The 18,479-nt window shown below is 43.8% G+C and overlaps 1 protein-coding gene across 2 annotated transcripts in view; it reads left to right on the top strand.

Annotated features, from left to right (window-relative positions):
- The first annotated feature begins 200 nt into the window (after positions 1-200).
- LOC127619846 (nectin-2-like) overlaps positions 201-18,479 on the top strand; it is a 183,794-nt gene continuing 165,515 nt past the window's right edge. For both annotated transcript variants that reach the window (XM_052092862.1, XM_052092861.1), the window contains exon 1: positions 201-669. In XM_052092862.1, the coding sequence (XP_051948822.1) occupies positions 606-669 (64 nt within the window). In that variant the 5' untranslated portion in view covers positions 201-605. The remainder of the gene's footprint in view (positions 670-18,479) is intronic.

Here is an 18,479-nt window from a genome sequence, read left to right as displayed (position 1 = left end):
TTATGACAAACATTTGATCGCGTTTATAAACAATTGTCCCCCCCCCCCAGATCCAGTTCAGAAACCATTGTAAGACAGCAGAGAGATTAGAACAAGCTAAAAGCAAAGGCAAAAAACAAAATAATAAAACAAATCTGAATGGTGGTTTTCTGGCTAACGTGGAAACCCTTCATTGGGGAAACTAGAATAGCTGGTCCTTCCGCGAAAACCTTTAATCGCAGCAGCCCAATCCACAAGTTCTAAACTTCATTCCGGCAATGGCGTGACGCTATTATGACATCACAACCAATTCCATCGGGTTGCGCTTGACAGCGTTCGATCGAACAGAACAAGTCAGAGGCGAGCAGCCAGGGCTCACGGCATTCCGCTGTTCCGTCTGCGCACCATCACGGCCACAACATACCTGTGCACACTCCGTCCTTAACGGGAGAAGGGCTTTAGTAGCTGTTGATATATATTGGAACAGGCTGTAGACTGAGAGATTCTGATCTGACGAGCGAGTCCTCAACATACCGTCCCCGGTTCACTCCGCAAAGTGAATTTATGATAAAGTTTTGAGGATTTCTTTGTCAACTACCCGGACTGCGCTGGATATCAAGAGCGGAATGAGTTACTTTACGATGATAAACTGTTGCCTGATTGTTGGCGCGTGTCTGCTGTCCAGCCAAGGTAATGTGACACAGTAGCGTGTGGGTTAATCTTTGTTCTGTCCGCCTGACATCGCATGCACGTTTATGGTTATATAGAAACGACCAACGTAAATAAGACGTAATTTTCATGATCTTTACCGACAATGAGAGCCTAAGAACATGAAATCAACCGTCCCAAGTGAATTGAACCGCAACTCGCACGCATGTGTTACGCTTGTGCACGCTGATTTCAACATCTTACAGATGTGATTAATTGGGTTATCCCGGTGAACTTCAAAGAGCGACTGACCACAACCCGCATCCCTTGTGTCGGTACGCCATGTTACGCAAGGTGTGGCCTGTCGTGATCAATTTTTGTTTTAATGTTGTACGACAGCAGGTGGGATTGTTTTGCCTCACTTACCTCATTTGAATTTAAGGCGCTTAATTAGCACCCTCTTATTACAACAGCTGTTTGAAACCAGTTTATATATCTTTTTATGCCATTAGAAATGTATGTTGACGGGTAGAAAAGAAACAGGGACTTGATATTAGTACCACTTCACATAAGGTTCCTTAATGATACCACTTCTCTTAAGTTATTTCCAGATATTAGCGTTATAAACATAACATTTATAAGTTTATGTTCTACTAATTACGTACGTAAAGGAATGTTCCGGGTTCAATACAAGTCACTCAAACAACAGCATTTGTGGCATAATGTTGATAAGGAAAAATAATCGGCGAAATTCATTAAGGCGATTGTAATGGAAGTGAATGAGGCCAGTCTATATAAACGTAACACCCCCACATTGTTTCAAAAGCATAGCACTGAGATGTACTCTGGCGGCCAAAATGTGTGAATAATGTACAGATTTGGCTGTTTCGGAAATAAATTGGTACTTCAATTCACCAAATTGGCATTCAACTGATCATAAAGTTTTTGTCAAACACTATTGTCAGGGCATTACTGATGTAAAAACAACACCATCACTATCTGAAAAAAGTAATTTTTATCAAATATCATAGACAGGCCCCATTTCCAGCAGTCATCACTCCAACACCTTATCCCAGAGTTATCATGTTAAACTGTTAATTTGGTACTAGAAAATCCCTTGTCATTATATCAAACACTCCTGAAAGCTATTTGGTTCATTCAGTTTAGCCTAACATTGTCTTTGTTTTTGAGTTGCCACTGTATGCATTTGACTGGCATGTCTTAAGGTCAATATGAAGTCAAAAAAGAAACAGCTTTCTCTAGAAACTCATCAGTCAATCATTGTTTTGAGGAATGAAGGCTATACAATGCTTGAAATTGTCAAAAAACTGAAGATTTCATACACAGGTGTACACTACAGTCTTCAAAGACAAAGGACAACTGGCTCTAACAAGGACAGAAAGAGATGTACAACTAAACAAGAGGATAAGTACATAAGAGTCTCTAGTTTGAGAAATAGACACCTCACATGTCCTCCGCTGACAGCTTCATTGAATTCTACCCGCTCAACACCAGTTTCATGTACAACTGTAAAGAGAAGACTCAGGGGTGCAGCCTTATGGGAAGAATTGCAAAGAAAAAGCCACTTTTGAAACAGAAAAACAAAAAGAAAAGGTTAGAGTGGGCAAAGAAACACAGATATTGGACAACAGATCATTCGAAAAGAGTGTTATGGATCTTAACCCCATTGAGCTTTTGTGGGATTAGCTAGACTGTAAGGTGTGTGAGAAGTGCCGACAAGACAGCCACATCTATGGCAAGTGCTACGGAAAGCGTGGGTTGAAATGTCACTTGAGTATCTGGACAAACTGACAGCTAGAATAACAAGGATCTGCAAAGCTATCATTGCTGCACATGCTGGATTTTTTAATGAGAACTCTTTGAAGTAGTTTAAGAAGTTCTGAATTTTTTTTTCAAACTGTAATAGTAATTTGTCATGTTATTAATGTCCTGACTATAAATTGTGATCAGTTGAATGCCACTTTAGTGACTAAAAGTACCAATTTCTTTCCATAAGAGCAAAATCTGTACATTATTCCAAACTTTTGGCCACGAATGTAAACATTATACATGCTAACAAGTTTTGTGCGATAAAATCAACTAATAAACATATTCCCAGATAGCACATTTGCATATCCAATATGTCCGTTTTAGATCTTTTCATCTGGAAAGCATCACAATTTAATTAACATCTGCTAAACATCTTAAAAAATCGAATTTAAAAACATTCTAAATCAAATATCTGAAAAACTTCTGCTGAATGTCTCATTATCATCCGAGACATACTTATTGACATTATTATTAACCTTTATTTAACCAAGAAGTCTCTTGAGATTAAATCACTTTTTCAAGAGAGACCTGGCCAAGAAAGCTCACCGAACAAGGTAAAAAGTTTAAAGATCAACACAACAAAAACAGACATAGGACAAAAACAGGACACAATAATGAAAACAATGGACTACAATTACAGAATCCAGTTTATACATAGCAATTGCACTCTTCAGTCATACACTTTTTTTTATTTTTTTTTTTTTATAAAAGATTTGAATTCACCCAAGGTAACAAAGTGATTTATATGTAATGTGTTCTGGAGGGAATTCCATGACCAATGTGCAAAATAAGAAAACGCTGTTTTACCCAGATTAGAGCAAATCCTGGCTACATACATCTTGTAGACGAATTAACAATGTAAAAAAACAAACATCTTCCAGACATAAACACAAAAATCAAACAGACGTCTGGGTGATCTACTTGCGCTTTTCAGGGTTGTTGTCATGACCATGTAACGCAAGGCTGTAACATCCAAATCCAAGATTTTTGTCTCAAATGTGTTTTAATATTGACATTTTGTGGCTATATGTTTGAAACGGTGTACATTTTAACATTTATTATTTGCTTCCACTGTAAGGGCCTTATTTTAACCACGTTTTTTCATCAAAAGTCAATAATTTTGTGGTAATTAACATTATGCCACAAATGCTATCGATCAAGCTTAACTATTGAACCCGGACATTCTTTTTAATTTGCCACACTGGTGCTCTGGTAGTGATGTCCATTGACCTTTTATTTCCTGGTGGTTTGAGCATCACTATGATTTGATGGTGTCTTGGCCTCTGTGGGGCTGGCTTGCTCAGATAAGGAATGATGTGTCTGCGAGTGTGCTTACAGGTACACGGATAAGGGAGTGAAACTCAATGAGATATTGTCAACACATGGCTCTGTAAATGATTCTGTATTCCAAGAAGCCCCTAGTGCATATATTTGACTGAAAAAAGGGTTAGTATCTTCTTTGCTGTGGGATAAATGAGTTTTTGGATGGATGATTGGTGGCACCACAATTAGTCATGCCAAGATTGCAGTGCATGGGCACACTCTGGGGTTCTCCTATTAATTTCCTTGTGGGATAAGGCATTTTACACCTCAGGACTTGCAGTGGGTTATTACCATGTGCACAAGCCTTTCCTCGGCTCGCTAAAGAGTTTTGGTTGCCCATTAATCTTGTTGGTACGTGTCAAAGGTTCGTATTAGTTCTAAGAGTGGATCTTCAGGGGTTGAGATGCAGGTTCCTCATGGTTGTCATGGAGACCTCTGTTCGGGGTGATGGGGGGTGTGAAGGCTAATGGCATCCATCTTGTTTTGAGGTCTTTAAAGGGAAGTTTCAAACATTCAATGCAAAGTACTAAATTAATCTTGGGATTACCAAAATTGAGAATAAATGGAAGATTCACTCCCCTTGGTATTCCATTACTGTCAAAAGCAACAAATGTCAGAGCAGCTCAAAGAGTTACTCCTGCAAACAAAGGCATAATGTAGTTTCCTTGTATTTCTTTTCTCTTTACCCCTGAACAATAAGCTTCTATGCCAACAGGTTTCTTGGAACAAAAGACCTCTGTCTCTGCATTGTCCAAAAGAGATCATAGAATGAAACTAACACCTCCACAAGAAACCTTTTACTGTCTTCCCCTCTGACACTCACCCACTCCCACGTTGAGCATGCAATGGGGGCTGAAATTGCCAGCCTTAAGAATGAGTGCCCTTTCCCTGCACCCCTCGTTTATTTCCAACAAGCATTCAAAGCTACGTCTCAAGCCTTTGTTCTGGTGGCTGTAGTGATTGGCTGCCTATAAGACCCCTCTGTCTCTGCTGCTTCCATTGTTATGAGAGTCTGAGAGTGGAACATGGGAGAGCATTTTTCTCTGAGTGCGCAGACAAAAAGTCCCCCCCCCCCCTGTCTGTCTGTCCTGGATTTACCTCCCTCCCTCAGACATGCACATGGTTTGCACATCATTATGCCACTTTTCTGGATGCCACTTCCTTTGAGCTGAAACCATTTCCCAGGTCTCTCTCTACTTTGAAATGTAGATTTAAATTTGAAATGATTCAAAAGTCCCAAAGAATGAAAAACTGCTACTGAATGGAGGTGAACATCGCTTGATAGGGACAGTCTTGCTCACTGGGCTTGGAAATATGCAGCAGCCATAAATAAAGTTTCAGATGTTGCTGCATAACAGATGGAAAATCTGTTCTGTGTCACTGTCCATCTCATGATTTATCTGTTTGTCTTGTATGGTGAACGGTGTAAAAAAAAAAAAATCCCTGATGCTCTTTGGCTATGTTAACACAGCAGCAGAATATCATTGTCAGACCTGTTTTAGAAAGCTAAATATGGTTCCGTTCACACACAGTTTGGTTATGAACGAGAGTGACAACTGCATTCTGTCAACAGTGCTTTGAGGGTGAATTTGTGCTTCAATTGGACTTGTTTATTCAATAATGCCTTTTCAATTGTGGTCAATTTACATGACCTTGTGTGCACTCACTGTGAACTTGGTGTTTGTGTCTAGAGTGGTGGTGGCGTAGTGGCTAAAGCACAGGGCTGTTAATCAGAAGGTTGCTGGTTCGAACCCCACGGCCACCACCATTGTGTCCTTGAGCAAGGCACTTAACTCCAGGTTGTTCCGGGGGGATTGTCCCTGTAATAAGTGCACTGTAAGTCGCTTTGGATAAAAGCGTCTGCCAAATGCATAAATGTAAATGTAAAATGTGTCTCTGATGTTTCTGTCCTATTTTTTTCTGTCATCCTTTGCTCTTCTGCACTGAGGTCATCATACAGTGCCACTAGTGAAGGCCAGAGGACTTCTGGAGCCAAACCATGCCGTCTTATCACCCACCACTTTGCCTGATAAAATGAAGTCTAAAAGAGAGGGATTTTTGTGTGGGCTCTGAGATCAGCCTTTTTGTGACCTTGGACTCATTCAAAGGGCAATTTTCTGTCTTTTAAAACTTCCAAGCCTTCTTCACATCTATTGAACCTTTTAGCAAAGACCTACAGACTTTACATTTTGGTTTTCTTTGAAGGCAGCATTGCATTGATATTCCTTAAACGTTGTGATTGGAGCTTTTTCCAAATTCTAAACTTGGGCAATTCATTCAGCCTGAACCACAATAACGACAGTACTCTGTTAAACCTTAATTTAGACATTTTAGTCTGTGTGATATATTTTTGGGCTTTTCTTTATTTTTCTTTATTTAAAAAAAAGTTTCAATTTGTCCTAGATTTCCTAGGCATGTTCAGCATTCTTTCCAAATTAAACTGCCTGTGATGTTGTCATGATATTTTTTATGCTGAATTGTGATTAGTCTTTTCCTTCTTGGATCTATTTAACGTAATTATGGGTTGATTATAGCTTACAGAAAACAAGATGAGTTCATTTTATTTCTATCTATAAGATTAAATCCATTACACAATTCGATTTTTGACTTGCAAGCACTGGTATTTCCCTCAAAAAATGCTAATCTAGTTCTTCGTTACAGTCTAACATTTGCACGAGGATGCACACACTACGCTGATTCATTTATAGATCCTCTTGAGGGAGGAGTTGAAATTGTCTTAATTACATCTGATCTTCTTCAGAAGCTGATTGCTTGATTGACTTTCCGTGCCCTACATCGTTTGTGCCGAGGATTTTAATTGTGCTGGCATACATGCAAATGAGTGTGTATGTCTTTGTTTAATCCACCTTTTTGAATATAAACCTTGTACCTCAGAAGACCTCTGTTATTTACAGCCATGTTAACCTCATTAAGAACATTATGAACAGGGTGGCCTATACAATCTAATTTTCCAGTTTCTTTTTATCTCCGAGATAAGTTTAAAGACCATGTCAATTGCGAGTTGTAATTAAACCTTGGGGAACGCGATAACGTTTTGGGCCTTCGAGATCAGTTGTAACGGACTGTACACTTTAATATTTGGGTTTAAAACTCAATCAAAATGGAACTCATTTACTTTCTCAATGCATATTCCTAGTCTTGGTGTATACAATTCATTGTTGAATGTTATTCCATAGAAAAAATCTTTGTAATCTTTAATCAAAATGTAATAACTTGCTCCTTTTCAGCTGATGTCATCAAGCCCTCTTATTTTTCAACCCATCCACGCCACCCATTCTGGTATGTAATGTCCACTTTTCACAATCCAAATATTTTTGCCCTAAATTAAAAAATACACAAAATCTCCCGAATATCGTGTTTCACTCATGAATCACTTTATGGAAGTAAAATGGATTGCATACAGCAGTTCACGGTGACTTAAAAGCCATCATAAATGCCATTTTACTTCTGTAATGTGAAAAATGAGTGACAATATTAAACGAGAAAATTGTCGGGTGGGATTTCAGTTCATTGATCTGGATTGACTATATTGTGAAAAATTCTCAGTATACTGTAACTGTTGGTTGGAGGGGAGAGCTTAAAAAAGGTGACCTCAGCGGAAAGGAACATTTATTACATTCTTTTTTGTTTTGGAATGTGCACCCTTGAATTGTACCCCATAAGACCAAGAATGTGTATTAATGAAGCAAATAGGGCCAATCTTGATTTCATGCTGACTTCTAAAGCTACTTTAAAGAAAGCTGGGAAGAACAACCAAATAGGCAATTTTAACGCAGTAAGAAAACAAAAATTTAGCTATTATTTGTTTCAATATTTCTGAACCATTTGGGTAATAACCAGAGTAATGGAGAATGACTTCCAACTAGAGCTGTTATTTCAAGACATTGCAAGTAAACAAAATGAAATAAATATATTCAACTTTATCTCATGTTTGGTTTTAATATTTGCGTTTTGGAGAATTGAGAAGACAGGCATATCTCAAGCCAGCCACTTAAGCCCTAGAGAGATTTTTTTAAAAAAAATTTAAGTTGCCTGCCATCCAAAGCTCTGAGTTGAAGGGAAAAAGACTAAGGCTTCCAGAGGTTTCCATGGTCCTCCAGTCATGGTGTTAAAGAAAATGACTTCAGTGTGAAATTTTCTTAAATGTTTGTTTGAGCGGCTGACTGAGACGCCTTTTACTTTGTTGTTTTGTGTGCCTGTGTGTGTCTGTCTATGTGTGTGTTTCTGTCTTTTTAATTCCAGCTGACTGTGCTGTTATATGGCAGTAGGGGTTTGCTCATCCTTTTGTAGCAAATGAAAATGTCTAAAAGAGATTTTAATAATACAGCATGTACTACATTAAACACATTTTAAAGGGATAATTTACCCATAAATGAAAATTCTATTGTTTACTCTACTCATTTTATTCAGACCCTGTATTACTTTTTTCTTTCTTTGAGATCTCTTCTAAAACTCTAGAAGAGACACATGTGAGATTACTTGGGACTTTTTCTGAGGTGAAAACAGGAGAAGCAGAAGACTTGGGAGACTCCATTTGCTCTCCTTTTCATCTTTCTTTCCTTTGAGTGGCGTTGCAAAGATTGGCACACTCATTTTCTTCCTTCTTTCCGATATCCATCTCTGCCTGTCACACAAACCTCATGTGGTGGCCTGAGTGTCAGGGGCATTGACACTGCACAGGTGATTGGAAACTTATCCCAGTCTCTGGATATGAGAGCAAAGTCCAGAAGTTTCCAAAGTTTGGCAGTACTGTCACAGCTGTGGCTATTCTAAGAAGCTCTTCACTATTTCTCTCTTTCTCAAACTGCTGAGTGTCAAATCCAGCACTATTTCCCAGAACATTGATGGAGAGAAAAAGAGAAAAGCCAAAGGAAATCGACTATGAGTCAGACGACAGAGGTTAATTCCTGCTTCATTAGGAAGCGTGGTCCGAATCATAAGAAGGTTGTTTAATGTGTAAGCCTTTCAAGGATGGAGATTAAGTAGTTTTCTGAAGTGAAAATAAGAGGCGAGGCTGGATTTGATTTCACTTTGATTATTGATGTATAGCAGTGTTTATTACAAGATTTGGCCTAATAACAAATATTGTGTAATTTGTAAAACAACACCTTTTAAAGCTATGAACCTCAGTAGTTTTGAAGTGCGTGATTTCTGTGCTATTAGCGTCACTAAATGGACTAGCGAAGATCCCACACTAAACTCATGCCATTGGTTAAGCCAATGATGCTATGACAGTCAGAATGCTCAAACTAATGGCAGTGTTTTGATAGAGCAACAGAGCCACAGTGTTTACCGTTTTTGGAGTGTAACAATTATACTTCTCTTTTATTAAGTTGGAACAACCAGTTGGTAACCTTACAGATTAGCTTGCTTTCGAAAAAAATAGATAACCTATGATTCAATGAGCAAGTTGGTAATCCCAGGCTTATGGATGGGAAGTCAGTTTTTCAGTTTATAATTCAGGCAGAAGACTTTGTATTAGATTCAGTTTGATTCACCAATCGGTCAGACTGATTAATTACAAATCAAATTATTCCATGATTTGGACAATATTTTGCTCTTCAAAAGCTGTCAGCATGAACAAAGCAATAGAAAGTTGTACCACAGAAATCTGTTATATCGTGGATGTGTTTGTGTGTGTGTGTACACAACCCCAATTCCGAAAATGTTGAGACAGTATGAAAAATGCAGATAAAAACAAAAAATTGTGATTTGTAAATTATTATTTGCTATATTGAAAGCACCACAACTACACATAATATGTTTGACCTTTTATTTTATTGAAAATGTACAGATTATTGCAACACGCTCCAAAAATTTGAGGAGGGCAATTTAAGACTAATATCAATTTGACAAGTTGAAATAACAAGGCAATGTGAAACAGGAGATGTTAAACAGGTGAGGCAATTGTGTCATAGTACTGTATAAGGAGCCTCCAAAAACAGCCTAGTCCTTCAATAGCACAGATTGTTCAAGACTTGTCAATTTGCCAACAGATGCTTCAGCAAATAATCCAGCCCTTTGATAACAATGTTTCCCAAAAGATTTTGGGCATTTCAACCTCTACATTGCACAATATTTAAAAGATTCAAGGAAACTGGTCAAATCATGGTGTGTAAAGGGCAAGATGATCTCTGATCCCTCAGACGTCACTGTCTTAAAAAATGTCATTCATCTGTAATGGCTATCATGAACATGGGCTTGGGATAACTTCATTAAACCTTTTGTTTGTCAACACCATTTGCCGCTGCACCCACAGATGCAAGTTAAGACTTAACTATGCAAAGCAGAAGCCATACATCAACACTGTCCAGAAGCGCTGCCGACTTCTCTGGGTTTGGTCTCATCTTAGATGGAAAGTAGAATGTTTGGTTACTTATGTAACCTCCATTCCCCGAGGGAGGGAACGACACATTGTGTCGGAGAAGTGACACTAGGGGTCTCTCTTGAGCGCCGATATCAGTACAGGGTAGCCATTAGGGTACCCGCAGTGGCTTGGGTCGGTGAGTTCCTCCGCTGAACCGCGGACCCGGAGGGCTGGGGAGGAATCGACCAGGGGCCCAACTCGTAGTGGGGCGCCCTGGGAAGAAGGCGCACTACTTTACCTTGACATCAGGAAAAGGGCGCTGGGCGCAAGCGATCCACCCGGCCGGTCGGTCTACGTGTTACCGAGTTCTACGGGCTCGGACCTGACAAAACACAAGACGCAACCGACTCAACGCGGAGGTTGTAAAACCTCGCAAAGGTGTTGGGTGTTGCCCAACCCGTGCCTCTGCAGATGTCTGCTAGGGAGGTGCCCCTGGCCAGTGCCCACGAGGACGCTACACCCCTTGTTGAGTGAGCTCGGACCTGCAAGGGTAGGGGAACGGCCTGGGTGTGATAAGCCAGTGTGATGGCGTCGACAACCCAGTGGGCGAGCCTCTGTTTGGAGACGGCATTCCCTTTCTGCCGTCCCCCAAAGCAGACAAAGAGCTGCTCAGAGCGTCTGGTGCTCTGTGTGCGGTCCAGGTAAATGCGCAGGGAGCGCACTGGACATAGCAACGAAAGGGCTGGGTCTGCCTTCTCCCGGGGCAGCGCTTGCAGGTTCACTACCTGACCTCGGAACGGTGTGGTAGGAACCTTGGGCACATAGCCCGGTCGCGGTCTTAGGATCACCGATGTATCTGCCGGACCGAACTCCAGGCAAGTGTCGCTGACAGAGAACGCTTGCAGGTCCCCGACCCTCTTGATTAAGGCGAGCGCGATCAGCAGGGCCGTCTTAAGGGAGAGGGCCCTGTGTCCAACTGATTCAAGCGGCTCGAAGGGAGGTCTCTGGAGTCCTGCCAAGACTACCGAGAGATCCCAGGAGGGAACTAGGCCTGGCCGGGAGGGATTCAACCTCCCGGCCAGGCCTTGACCTAATCGCGCATCTCTGCGGGTCTTCAGCTCGGGAAGAGCACCAATCTGCGAACAAGCGCCACTTTAGGGCTCTGGCTTGGTTGATTGTATTCACAACGGTCGCCGGTAAGCCGGCTAGCTCTTCCGCGTCCCGTCCAGGGACCAGACGTGGAGGTTCCAGAGGTCTGGGCGCGGGTGCCAGAGCGTGCCCCGTCCCTGAGAGAGGAGGTCCTTTCTCAGCTGGACCGACTGGGGGTGAAGCCTCCACTCCCCGCCGGGCAGGCGTTGTCGTGATAGCGCGTCCGCTACGACGTTGAGCTTGCCGGGGATGTGAGTGGCACGCAACGACCTAAGTCGCTGCTGGCTCCATAGGAGGAGACTGCGGGCGAGTTGTGACATTTGGTGGGAGCGTACGCCACCTTGGCGATTTATGTACGCCACCACCGCGGTGCTGTCCGATCTCACGAGGACATGTTTGGACCCGAACTAACGGGAGGAACTTCCTGAGAGCAAGAAGGACGGTCAGCAACTCCAGGCAGTTGATGTGCCAACGCAGCGGGGCCCCTTTCCAACGGCCCGCTGCTGTGTGCCCGCTGCACACGGCACCCCACCCGGACCGGGAGGCGTCGGTTGTGACCAGAACGCGTCGGGAAACCTGCTGCAGGGGCACTCCTGCCCGTAAAAAGCAGAGGTCTGTCCAGGGTCGGAGTGTTTTGAGGCAGGCGGGGGTGATTCTTACCCGATGCGTGCCGTGGTGCCATGCTTGTCTCGGGACTCGCGTCTGGAGCCAGTGCTGAGTGGTCTCATATGTATCAACCCCAGCGGCGCGACCGCCGCAGAGGACGCCATATGCCCCAGGAGCCTCTGGAAAAGTTTTAGAGGGACCACTGTGCCTGGCTTGAATGAAGCGAGGCAGTCCAGCACCGACTGAGCACGCTCGCTCGTGAGACGTGCTGTCATTGAGACTGAGTCTAACTCCAGCCCGAGAAAAGAGATGCTCTGAACCGGAGTGAGCTTGCTCTTTTCCCAGTTGACCTGAAGCCCCAAGCGGCTGAGGTGCCGGAGCACCTGGTCTCTGTGTGTGCATAGTAACTCTCGAGAGTGTGCTAGAATGAGCCAGTCATTGAGGTAGTTGAGTATGCGGATGCCGGCTACTCGTAGCGGGGCAAGGGCCGCCTCTGCGACCTTCGTGAAGACGCGAGGGGACAGAGACAGGCCGAAGGGGAGGACTTTGTACTGAAACGCCTGGCCATCGAACGTGAACCGTAAGAAGGGTCGGTGTCGTGGCAGAATTGAGACGTGGAAGTACGCGTCCTTCAGGTCTACCGCTGCGAACCAATCTAGATGCTGAACGCCAGCCAGAATATTTCTCTGCGTGAGCATTTTGAACGGGAGTTTTAACAAGGCCCTATTGAAAACTCGCAGGTCCAGGATTGGTCGTAAGCCGCCACCTTTCTTGGGTACAATGAAGTAAGGGCTGTAGAAACCCTTCCTCATTTCGGTTGGAGGGACGGGCTTTACCGCGCCCTTGGCTAAGAGGGTCGCGATTTCTGTGCGCAGGGAACTGGCATGCTCGCCGTGTACTGCGGAAAAGCGGACGCCCCTGAATGGGGGCGGGAGCCGGGCAAACTGAATTGCGTAACCGAGTCGAATGGTCCGGTGCAGCCAGCGTGATGCGTTGGGAAGCGAAAGCCACGCTTCCCAGCTCTGCGCTAGGGGCACCAAAGGGACGAGTATTTTGGACGTACCCGGCGGGGCCTCGCAGCAGGGCGGAACAGGTAATGCAGCGTCGGGCGGCTTCGTTGCGGGCTGAGGTGCTGAGAATAGACTCAAAGCACTTACCTTGCTCCGCGCACCCGGCAGGGGGTGGGTTCGTGACTGAGGAGGAGGTCTGATGCTGGCGTCCTCTGGACTCGTCTGAACCGGCCAGCCGGGGGGCAGTCGAGGGCAAGCGGAAGGCGGGATCGCCACGTCCGGTGTACCGGGACTGTCGTGATCTGAAAGCAGATTGCCATGAGAACTGCATTTGCGGGCCAGGTGACACAGAGGCAAAGGAAATAGCTCTTTTATTGAGAATGTGGGTACCACAGCCCCCGTCAGGGGGTGTGGCAAATGAAAAAATGATGTGGGAGATGGCCTCCGTCTGCTTCTTCACCGCGGAGAACTGTTGGGCGAAGTCCTCGACGGTGTCACCGAAAAGGCCAATCTGGGAGACAGGTGCGTCCAGGAAGCGATTCTTGTCAGCCTCACGCATCTCGACCAGATTAAGCCAAAGATGGCTTTCCTGGACCACTGGGGTGGCCATCGTCTGTCCGAGTGCCTGCGCTGTGGCCTTCGTCGCTCTCAGGGTGAGGTCGGTCGCTGAGCGCAGTTTCTGCAGCACATCAGGATCAGGTCCACCCCGTGCATGTTTTTGAGAGCTTTGGCCTGGTGGACTTGCAGGAGGGCCATCGCATGCAGGGCGGAGGCAGCGCGTCCAGCCGCACTGTAGGCCTTCGCGTTAGCGAGGATGTTGTCCTACAGGGCTTGGATGGGAATACGGGCGACCAGCGCCAGGAGGTAGGGCTACCGGGGCATAGATGGTGCGCAACTGCCCTATCGACCTGGGGAATCGCGCCCGTATCCGTGGCGCTCTCCGCCGTCGAGGGTGGAGAGAGTGGAGCGGTTGGCACCTAGACGAGCGGAGAGCGGGCTCTCCACGTGAGCGTCAGCTCATCATGCACCTCCGGAAAAGCGGGACCGGGGGATGCGAGGCCATGAACGGCGCTGCCCCCAGGAACCAATCATCCAACCGCAAGGCTGTGGGGAGGATGGAGGGTTCCAATCCAACCCCACGCTCATGGCGGCCGGAAAGCATGTCGGACATCTGAGCGTCTGCCTCAGCCTGGGCCTGCTGGCCCGAGGCGGCAGTCCAGGGAGTCCTCGGCATCAGACACCGCACTCTCCGATGCAGCGGCGAGCTCATCTGCTTCGGACTCGGGAGGATAGACGGCCGGGCCGTGAGGCGAGCCGCTATCGCCGCGTGAGCATGGACGGGACCAGCGAGCGTGTCGGGAACGGGAGGTTCGCGGGGGCTACCCGGCGAAACTGCACCCGCTGCCGCCTCAAATCGCCCCTAGCGCCAACCGCATCGTCCTCAATCCCGTGGGAAGAAGGAGCAATGCGAGGTGCAGCTAGGGTGGCTTGCCTTCTGTTGAAGGCAAGCCGCGATCACTAATATGGTCATGGTCATGTTCTCGCAGTGAGAACATGAACCATCCACAAACGCCGCCTCGGTGTGATCGCGGCCCAAACACACGAGACAGCGCCTGTGGCCGTCTGAAGCGGAGAGGCTTCTACCGCATCCAGGAACGACACAGGGGCGGAAAGGCATCTTGAAAAAGACGCGTCCGTAAAAGGACGTTCAACGCCGCTGTGTTTGCTCTTTTAGAGAAATTTGCTCTTTTACAGGAAATTTGCTCTTTTAATACACAGTGTGTGTGTGTGTGTGTGTGTGTGTGTGTGTGTGTGTCTTCGCTGTCGAAGTGCTCAGGGGCAACAATGCACGCCGTGCAAAGTATAGAGAAAGCCGCTGTTGTGCGCCGTCAGATCCAACAGCAAGCAGATCGTCAGAGATACAGGAACGTTCAGGGTGTGTATTCTCGCAGCAGACTGCAAACAGACCATCGGCTGCGAAGAAATTTTCCTGACTAAACTTCCGTATTTGCCCCGCTTAAATACCCGTGTGCGGGGGCGGGGTATGCAAATACTGACTGCCAACTCTCATTGGCCCTTTTCAATAGGTCAGAGGTGAATATCGGCGCTCAAGAGAGACCCCTAGTGTCGCTTCTCCGACACAACATGGAGAGAGCGACAGAAGGGGAACAGTGATTTTTGGTCCGAGTTCACATTTCAAAATGTTTTTGAAAAACAAAGCTGCCGTGTTATCCGGGCCAAAGAAGAAAAGGGCCATCCAAGCTATTATCAGCATCAGATCCTAAAGCCAGTGTCCGTTTGGACTGAATTGCCTCAAAATTGTTTAATCTCATCAATGTCAGTGATAAGTATGTAGCATGCTAGATGTTCCCAAATCTAAAAGTGCCGGTGATTGGCTGTGTTTAGGCATCAATGAAAAACACTAGTTTATGCCGGTTACGCCCAGAGACGTGGTTCACACTTGAGGCTGTAATCAAACCCCATAGAGGTAAAAGACGTGGAAAAGATGAAAAGTGTGGCTACACTTCACCAGGCTCGATGCCAACAGCATGCAATGCAATATTTGCGACAAGATAATTGCTGTCAAGACCGGCAACATGACAAATCTGATGAAGCACTTGACAGTGCACGGAATAAACTTAAGAGCAGAAAGTAAGAATGCAAGAAGACCGAGCCGGTGCAGTCATCCTCTCAGCGTCCTGCCACAGAGCTTCCTTTAAAACTACTGATGAATGCAGCCGTGCCATGACTGGGACACTGACAACAAACAAAAAACTTGTAGTGGTACATGCTTGTGTACATGTTAAATTAACGTTTCTGTGTGCATTGACATAGTCCTATAAACTGGGACCTATGTAACGTTAGATATTGTTTGGATGTATGGCTATAAATAGCTAGCTAAATCGATGCAAATGTTTTTTTAAGGTTGACAGTAACTGATCAAGTGCACATACATTAATCTAGTTATGTTTTTAAACCGTACTTATCCTTAGGGTTGGCTAATTCAGCCAATAGTTTAGCTTTCTTGTTTTGTTTTTTTCCTCTTCAAATTAATGTTATAGCGTCTGCCCCTGCCGACCCTGGCATGAGGAGACAAGAAGGCTCAGGAGATGAGTCTTTGAGTCTGTAAAAAAAGTCAACAAACTGAAATAATGGTGCATTTTTAAGCACACTATCTGGCAATGAAGACCCCATACAATTGTGCAGCTGAAGACCTACATAATGGATGAATGGGTGAAAATTCCACTTTCTAAACTTGATAAATTTTTTTAGGTTACAAACTGGTAATTACAAGGGCATTGTGCTATAAATGTGGTTTATGAGGACATTTTCCTTATTTCACTTAAACATACTAAACAATGTTTTATTGAAAATTAAAAAATGCAGATTTTGTGAGGGTTAGGTTTAGGGGTAGGTTTAGAGTTAGGGGATAAAATATATAGTTTATACAGTATAAAAATCATTATGTCTATGTAAAGTCCTCATAATGATAGCTGCACCAGTGTGTGTGTGTGTGTGTGTGTGTGTGTGTGTGAAACTCAACTTTTTAACTTTTAAATGACCAACTAAATAAGATCTACCAACTAAAAAAAACACAGTTTCATTTAAAATAAGAAAATGCTTGTTGGGACTACTGCATGTATCCTTACATGGAATTCATCTTCTAATTAATAAAAAAATATATAACAATGTTCAATGTTGATATCATTCAGTTTTAAAACTAAACGCAAAACACCTACAGCACAATAGATTACAATAGCCAGGGCATTTACCTTATTCTGATGACTTGCACTGAATGGAATCAGACAGTTTTGCCTAATCCGGGCAGTAGTATCGCAATTTCGCGCTCTGTTCTCAGAATTCCTTGGAAGGCGCGTATGCGCAAACCTAGTTGTCATGGCAACTGAATAAACAAAACCTCTCCTGGTCAATATTTACTCGTCAAGTGCAAGTCAGACAGAAACTAAAAGAAGGAAAGACATATTTATTTTTATTAAAATTTAACGAAAGCACATTTACATTTTGTGCGATCTACCAGCATTGCCTTTGCGATCGACTGGTAGATCGCGATCAACGTATTGGGCACCCCTGATCTAGGCTATAATTATCTTTTCATCTGCTGTTAGACTTCTGGTTTGTCACATGATTATATAAAGGTGTGTACAGACATGCCACTCAAATGAATGGTTTTGCTTTCACAATCGCATATCTTCGGTATGTCAACATGCAAACATTGATATTTTGTTGAATCTGGGTTGGAACTGTTTACTCAAGCATTAACCTGACGTGCTTCCAACATTACTCAATGCAAAAAACAAGCTCATTCTAAAATAACACAGCGATTTAGTTGGAGACCTGTCAAAAGTTACTTTTGAAAATATAGCTTTTTTGACAGCTCGGAAGCTTGCATCGAGCTGTAGAATTGCCTGGATTTATTGTGTTACACCTGATATATAACCCTTAATAGGGTGAATGTGTTAAAACCAATAAGTCATTCTGATGAATCACAATGCCACGTCGCTTGCATTGACAGAGACAAACTCTGTCTCTATGTCAAGATGAAACTGAAATTTTCTTTTCCAATATATTTTCTATGCGCAAATTAAGCTTTACTTTGCCAGACATTATTAGACTCACTTCCTGACAGTTCTACTTGAGAAGAAAATAAGGTGGTGGGATTTTGGGCTCTTGTGTTTTGTGTTTGTTGTGTTTAGCATAAGGACTGCTGTAGGCCACATCACAAACATGATATATTCAGACCTATTTAGGAAGACATGATTGCGCGGTTGGGGCCTGCCCTGATTAAGTTTTGTGTATTGTTTTATTTCTATTGTGTAGGAAGCATCTTTAGACAAATTGAAGTCAAGATGAAACCAAAATTGTAATTCCTTGTAACATATCCAAGGTGTTAATGTAGATGATTCGTCAGTACATGTTATTCCAAAGAAAGTTTTAACCCCTCCACTCTAACAACATGTCATAAAATAGAGATCTCAATCAGAAGCAATGTAAATATTAACAATAAACCTAATGTAAACATAATAATCAACACCTATTTTACTTCTGTGATGTAACATTTCTAAGTGAATGATGATATTCAATGAGAATTACAGCTTTATTGGTAAATACGTTCAATTTTGTTTTTGTGTTGATTTTAACACTACTTTTCACAAAGTTTTTATTCAGAAATTCTTTATTGGATGTGTTTAAAATGTAAGGCCCTATGCAGTCTACCTTTTTTTTTACAAACCCAGAGTTCACATGATACTTGATGATGAGGTGTTATCAGTGTATGAGTGGCCGGCTTCACATGTTCCCTTTGAAGCGTGCAGCACATTCAGACTGTATATTTATTTGATATCTTAGCCTTTTTGGCTTCTTCACCTCACTAGAACATATTACGATTTTAATTTGATTAATTTGCTTAGAGATAGGGTGAGGAGGTCAGTCATCCGTGAGGAGCTCGGAGTAGAGCCGCTGCTCCTTTGCATCGAAAGGAGTCAGTTGAGGTGATTTGGGCATCTGGTAAGGATGCCCCTTGCCGCCTCCCTAGGGAGGTGTTTCAGGCACGTCCAGCTGGGAGGAGGCATCGGGGAAGACCCAGG

Source organism: Xyrauchen texanus, chromosome 26, assembly GCF_025860055.1.
Source record: "Xyrauchen texanus isolate HMW12.3.18 chromosome 26, RBS_HiC_50CHRs, whole genome shotgun sequence".
NCBI lineage: Eukaryota > Metazoa > Chordata > Actinopteri > Cypriniformes > Catostomidae > Xyrauchen > Xyrauchen texanus.
The sequence above is the reverse complement of the archived record's forward strand: the minus strand, read 5'-3'. Positions and strand labels throughout refer to the sequence as shown.